The 7,462-nt window shown below is 37.8% G+C and overlaps 1 protein-coding gene across 1 annotated transcript; it reads right to left on the bottom strand.

The window, feature by feature from the left end:
* Positions 1-684: 684 nt before the first annotated feature.
* Positions 685-7,229, bottom strand: LOC309803871 (serine protease inhibitor Kazal-type 1-like). The gene is made up of 4 exons (XM_082620713.1): positions 7,137-7,229; positions 5,418-5,449; positions 3,829-3,935; positions 685-811 (listed from the first exon to the last, which is right to left on the bottom strand). The coding sequence occupies exons 1-4, from the start codon at positions 7,189-7,191 to the stop codon at positions 751-753; spliced, it is 255 nt and encodes an 84-aa protein (XP_082476839.1). The 5' UTR covers positions 7,192-7,229; the 3' UTR covers positions 685-750.
* Positions 7,230-7,462: the final 233 nt, after the last annotated feature.

Here is a 7,462-nt window from a genome sequence, read left to right as displayed (position 1 = left end):
AAGGCTGAGATATAGTCCTCAGGCTACCAGGGAAAATGGGGAGCTCTACATCACTGCTACTCACCTCAGTAACTAGTAGGGAGTGGCCTCTGCTGGGGGATAATTAAGGCTGAATGCAGAGGCTTCTCCACTGCATAGTTGAGAAAATGTAGCTTTTTTGGTTTCCTCAATGATTCATAGCCTCTTTGAAAAAGTCGTGTCTCACCTGAAATCTACATTGTGAGATATATGGAAAATCTTAAGACTAAACTCCGTTTCACCAGACAGGCAGCATTTCAAAATCATATGCCTGTGTACCTAGACCAGTGCCAGGCACAATAGATGCTCAGTTAAATCCCAAGGGACCCTAAAGGAATTATTTCAGTCAGTGAAAGGTGATGGGCAACATGTTTCTGGACTGAGAGTTTTCCAACTCTTTCTTAAAATGCTAGTCTAGTCCTCATGGGATTACATGTATTCATGATCTATCATGTCCTGTCACTTAATATCTGCAATCACATTTCCTGAGACAGAGTCCTCAGAATGTGAGGAAGATGGGGAAGGAAAAAGCATGAAGGAGACCCTGTCCAAAATTACAGGATTGCTGTATTTTGTAAAACTTGGTTTATTCTGAGTTTGCCTCCATCCTCCGTCCCCAGTATAATCAAACGTGCCTTTGAGGACAAAGCATATGGGAGCAACAGGAAGTGTTTAGATGCATTTTATTCAACAATCAGGCCAGCCACCCCATCGTAGTGTTCTTATGGGATTTCAGAACCTTGGTTTTCGGCAAGGCCCAGGTTTTTGAATGAGGACAGGAATCTGGCGTTTCCTATAGAAGAGATTGGGGGAAAAAAATCAGCTTAAACTTTGCTGATAAAACGTGACAACGGGAGAAAAACAAGGAAAAAAGATCAGCTTTATTTAAAATAGAGAGGTTTGAGATTCATTTCCATTTCTATTTCTCTTATTCATTTACTCATTCACTTATTCATTAACTCCTCAAATATTGATTGAGAACTATAACATACATTAAGGATACAACAAAAGGGAAAAATGTCCATCCTTACAGAGTTTATAGATCTAGCAGGGCATTATAAAAAGCTTCTGAAATTAATCTTTAATCCATTGTTGCTTCTTTTCCTTCTGACGTCATTGTCCTAGCTACCAGGTTTCCATCTTAGCTGGTGCCTGGGCTACTTCAGGACCTTCTAATTGATTGATCCTTTGCCTTAGAACTCTGGGGATTCTCATCTGTGAGATCTTGCAAAAGGAAATTATATCCTTATCCCATATGATAGCTGCTTTAGTTAGCATCTAGACAGAGCCCACGAATTGGCTTATTTTCCATAGCTGTGCTGTCCACTATCCCATATAACTATTTAAATTTAAATCAGTTAAAGTTAAGTAATATTAAAAATGCAGGATTTCATTTATAGTAGCCACATTTTAAGTGCTGGTACCATGGCTAGAGGCCTCCGTATTGGACAGCATTTCTGTCATTGCAGAAAGTTCTACAGGAGAATACTAGTCTATAGAGAAGAATTTGCCAGTATAGATTTTCTAAGAAGACATACAGGAATTAGAAAAAAAGTTCTTACTGAATATATCTGCTAAGCACTTAATGATCAAGGAGATGCAAGCCCTTGTTTGTCTACCCATCTCAAAGCTCAACAACTAAGGTCAGAGCCTGGCTCTAGTTAACCATACAATGTATTTGTTTGGGGCTTTTAACGGGCAGTAGAGACAAAGGCAAAATGGTATACTTGAAAATATGTTGCATTTGAAAAAGACACATTTTCTCAGACCTGTTTTCTTATCGGAGAAATATAGAAAGAGAAGTTACATTTTCTGGCATTCAAATGTTGCTCCCATATTTACAGAATTTTAAAAGAATAGAAAGAGCAGGTAGGACTGGTAGGTTTTAAAGTCTAAGGAAACCGGGTGTCCCAGCTCTATGCTCATATTTTCCCAATGGTTCACTCTAAATACTGGGCCTTTTGATCTCGGCACTTGGAAATTGACCAAGTCTCAAGGCTGTTGTGTTGCTTTCTCCTCCCCTTGGATGGAAATATGATGTTTGACCTTAACGTCAAGAACATAGGCCATGAGAAAATTAACAAGTGGTTTCAAGTTCCTTTTACAATTCTTTAACGTGGAAATTCTTTTGAAAAAGCAGAACATCCGATGTTTTGGGCCTGAAACTTCAGGATATTAGATGTTTCTCCCTGGGGACCTATTTCCACAATTCTTGTTAAATACTGAGAATTTTCTGAAACTACTTAAAGCAGACCAAGAAGAGGGTGCATGGTACAAGGAATTAGAGATGTGGAATGCGTGCAGTCATTTGAACCTAAATCAAAGTCTTAATACCACATCAGTTCCAAAATAACAGAGTTTTCTGGGTTGCTTGTGGGATCTCTTTTTTTGTTTTGATCATTCTACACCTTTATTTAACCTGGAGCGCTCTTGTGATGCTATGAAAATGCAAAGTCCAGTTTAAATGACACCCTTTTCATGAATCCTTTCTTGACCCTTTCAGTAAGAAGCAATCTGTATTTCTCCTTCACTCCTGTAGCCTGTTGCTCACACCTCATTTGATGGCATTTGTCACAGGTTACAAGAAGCTACCTTATTTGTGCTATTTTCTTTCAGTTATATCCACTAGGAAAGCAGAGGAGACTAGCACAATGCTTGGCACATAAGTGTTCAGCAGCTGAGTAAGACAGAAAATCTGTGGCGAATTTATTTCTCGGAGTCCCTGAGTCTAATTCCCATCACCTACCCACCGACAATCAGTTCAGAAACTCCACTGAGGCTAGGTCTCACATCCATAAGTGATTGTGTACACTAAAGTATTACATAAAGTGTTACAAAAATATGTTTTTGGTCACCTAATTTATATAATTCATATTTGCATACTTCAGGGCTTTAGTGAACACAATCATTGCTATCACCAAGAATGATTTTTTAAGTATAATGGTATTTTGGGTATGTGGGCTTTAAAAAATCCAGACTATTTCTTGTTCGCTATAAAAGGTTGGGTTTTTATCATAGAAGTGATTTTTTTAAATTAATTGAAAGAAACATTCAAACACTTTCCTTCCTCTAGCCCATTGTCCTTTCTTTAACACCTTTTATACAGCACCATGTTATTATTAATTCCTTTCTCACTTTTGTTCAGTTTTTTCTTCATCTTGAAATACCTCTCTCTCCTTCTTTATGTCCTAGGGAAAACCTCAAACTTTTCCAAATCCTAGCAGGCACAGTTAGTTCTTTTTAATTTTGTGCTCTCAGAGCACTTTGCTTATACTACCATTGACCACACCGTGTTAGCATTGAGTGTAAGCAAACTGGGAGACAAAACATGTTGGATTTTCTTGTGGATCTCAGAAATATTTAGTCTAGTACCTGACTTTAAAGTATAGTGGAAAGAGCAAGGATTTTGTACCAGATCTGCCACTCATGGCTGGGTGATCTTGAGCAAGTTATTTAAACTAACTGAGTCTCGATTTCTTCATTGGTATAATAAGCTTAGTATTATTTACCTCATAGAGTCATTGTGAATATTAAGTGCCTCGCATAATGCTTGACATAATAAATACTACTTTCTATCATAATATACACACACACACACACACACATGCACACCTCTATATATAATCATAACATATATAATGAGAAAAAGAAATCAAGGATTGTTTGGGGGAAAACTAGGTATTTTGTTTCTCTCATGGTGAGATTAATGTTATTGGTATATTCTTTGAGGCTTAAAGGGATAATATATGTAAAAATTTGAAGACTTCTAGCTTAAAACATATTTTAAAAGAAATTCAGGTTTGTACTCACATATTTTCAAAACATAACATGCATTCATTAGAATAAGTAACTCCATCCGTCCCACAGACAGGTTCATAAATCCTGGGACACCCACTCACTTCATTTGTACATTTAGCCTAAAAATAGAATGAAACAGAATCATTTCCCATCATTTTTCATTCTTTGAATTTATAGCAAAGTCTCTAAAATCTCCCTGGAGTTGATCAGCTTAAAGATGGAAGCATGATTGTGATTGGGAGAGTGATACTAAGTGTTCCAAGAGGAAGAATCCAAAATTTGGAGTCAGAAAACCTGGTTTTAAATAATGCCTCTGCTATCTGCAAGCTGTGTGACATTGGTAAATCTCTTGGTGTCTCTGAACCACAGTCACTTCATTTGCAAAACAGGAATGATGTTGTTTCCCTACCTATCTCATCATGGCGTTGTGAGGTTTGAATAAAGTGAGTGAGATAATGTTCAAATTTACAATTACTACCTGTGCTGGCTCTCTCAGGTCAGCCCCTCCTTGGGGCATGTTCTTCCTTGCACATGGTAGTCCTGTCACCCTGGTCTTCTCTAAGTCAATTAAAGACACGCGGTGCCTTCTACCCTTGGGGTTTTTGCACAGCCTGTTTTCTCTACTGTCAGTAAGAACTAGTAATTATCAAATGACTTTCACAGGGCAGACACTGTCCTAAGTGCTTTTCATGTATTATTATATTTAAACTCTACGACTATCCTATGAACTTTTTATTATACTCTTCTTCTGGTAAAGACAGTGAGGCACAAAGAGATTGAATCACCCAAGGCCACACACCTAATGATTACTGGATCCAGGATTTAAACCCAGTCAATCTAGGTCCTGAGCTTTAGCTCTTAACCACTTTACTCTCCTACTTCTCCCTTTACTAACACTCATTTATCCTTCAGGGCTGAAAATAAATCTCACTGACTTAGGGCACCTTCCCTGATTTAACTAGGCTAGGTTTCTAATGGAACCAGAACTTCTTTATAACACATCACCAATGTAGTAATTTATTTACTTATACAGTTTTGGTTTGCCATTGGCCTTCCCACTAAATATAAATGTAACAAGAAGAGGGACACTTCTTCCTCTGGTCTCCAAATTTACTGAAATTTACATTATAAGTACAAGAAAAACTGGAAAAGTTAGATGTAGAATATTTTTCTAGAGGAAGAGCCTAGTTTATTATTATTATTGCTCATTATAAATTAGAGCTCCACCTTGTTGATGAAAAGAACTTTATGCCAACGTGGTCAAACTGGCTGTAAGGAGGAAGGGCTGCTTGGAGTGATGTTTAGAAGGTTTCCACTTAAAATCCTTGTCCTACCAGATAGCCCTAGTATGTATAAAAACTCCTTCACAGCAAGCATAATATGACAACAGAGAAATTGCCTGTGTATCAGTGAATTTGTCCTTCAACATAAGTGCCTGTGGCGGAACTACAATTACTATCCTCATTTAATGGGTTAAGTCTTGCCAGCATTCATACTCCTCATATTAACTTCAGGCTAAATTGAAAGGTGAGTTAGACTGCGCTTTGGGTGGAACAAACAGTCTTAGCCCCAGAAATAAAAATTTATAAAATTGTCTTTACCTCTCTTTCCAGGAATTTAGCTCTGGTACTACCTAGAAAACATAAGTCAGACATGTCAAGTTGGGTCATGAATGGGAGAAGCCTGAGGTATTCTCATTCAGAATTTTCTGCTTCCATTTAAGTCTATGACTTCTCTGCTTCCTCTTCCACCATCCACCCCTTCTTATTACCATTTTTTTTCAAGTATGTCTCATTGGTGTCCATTCACTCCCTGCCTGCTGAAACCTCAAAAAAATTAAGCAAAAATTTGATTAGGACCAAGTATCTCAATTTGATATTTAAGACAAGTTGACCCATTTCCTTGAAAATAGAAATGATGTACTTACTGCTTCAAATGTGTCAGGCACAGAGCAAATACCTTCTGAACGCTCACTGACATTCTAGTAACAACCAGTTTGTTGATCTCACAGTGATGTAGGAAATACAAGTATCTTTATCTCAGTTTATAGATAAAGGTATGGAAAGTTTCTATAACCAGCTGTGAACACTAGCAATAACCAGGTGTTCTGATGAAAAACTAACTTTTGCATTTCATGTAAGCCTTCTTTTGTAAGTAATGTTTTAAAAAAAATGGAGCTCTTTTGATAATTTACCTTCAGTTCCCAAAGAGCTCCTTCTCTCCATTGCATTATACTGACTATTAGTTCAATTCACATTTCTTGAATTTACAGGTAGATACTTAAAATTGCCATGCTGCATTCTCTAGAAAATAGCAGGTCTTGCTGACATCACCATCAGGAGATGGTGATTGTGGGTGAGCTCACTGCAGGGAAGGAGAACTAATCTGATAGTATCCAGAGGAAGAAATGTTGGTGAGATTTGATTTTGATACTAACAATCTCTGAGGTCATCTAAAGGAAGTAGTTCTTCCTACCTAAATGTATTGAAAAGTAGTGAAACAATTAGGGGCTTGGAGAAGAAGTCCCCTGGAATAGTCAGAACCTGATGCGGTGAGAGTCCCACTGAATTTTAGAATCTAGTTGAGTCTAAAATTTAATGAGCACGTGGTCACCACAGGCATCTATATGTATTAATTAATATGCATGAGAAGGGGAAAAGGGACCACTGCTCCCATAAATATTTAGCAAATACAACAAATAGTATTGTTCCTTTTTTTCGCAAAGTGCTGATTTGGCTGTTAGTAGGTTTCTTTGCCAGATCTGATAAAAAGTTAAAAGTGTTAACCATCTCCAAAGACAAAAAGGAAGCTGATGCCAATGCCAGGGGTTCAGATCATCTGTCAAAATTATTAAGACAGTTTGAAGATATAAACATACCATCTATTCAAGAAGAATATTTTTTCTAGAAATATTCTGTAGGTCAAAAATAAAAAATTTTATCAAACTCTGCCCTTTATACTGGAATAACTGGAAATCATTGTTAGCTATTCATGCAATTCCATGAGAACATAAAATTTGTAAATTGGCCTTAAACATTTACAGAGTTAGAAGTGTACCATATCTCTGACAAAGAGTCAGCCTCATTACCTGGGGAAAACCATTTCATGTCTGGGCAGTTCTCACTAGTAAAATTGTTTTCCTGTGTTATGTTCAAATCCCTCTTTCTATATATAATTCTCATCCACCGATCTTATTTCATCTCACTGGGACCAAAAGATCTGTCCAAGAGTAGACTCTAAGTCTAGAAAGTAATGTGGTCAGTAAAGCAACTGGTCAAAAAGGTTTTACTTAAATCAGAAAAATATGCAAAGCCACCTACCAGATAAACTCAACAGGACCAAGGCAGTGAGAAGAAAGATGCTGGCTACCTTCATGGCTGCAGTGCTGGCTCCAGAGCTCAGTCAAAAACTGAACTCAACTTACCACTTCTCTCTAGAATCCTGGGACTGGAAGGTTCATATAGGCAGGATGGTATCCCAGTCTCCACCTACTGCCCTTTGTCACAGATCTCCTTGGTTATTGATTGACTCCATAGCATAGCCTGGACCCCAGGTTTGGGACACAGCACCAGTGTAAGAAAGGTGAGAGGAATGCCGTAGGCCTAAAATGTGCAAGGTAAAGACTGTCAGGAAGAGATGACTAGTG

The sequence above is a fragment of the Mesoplodon mirus genome (genome assembly GCF_964341445.2).
Source record: "Mesoplodon mirus genome assembly, chromosome: 5".
NCBI lineage: Eukaryota > Metazoa > Chordata > Mammalia > Artiodactyla > Ziphiidae > Mesoplodon > Mesoplodon mirus.
Note: the sequence above shows the minus strand (reverse complement) of the source record. Positions and strands in the feature narration are given on the sequence as shown.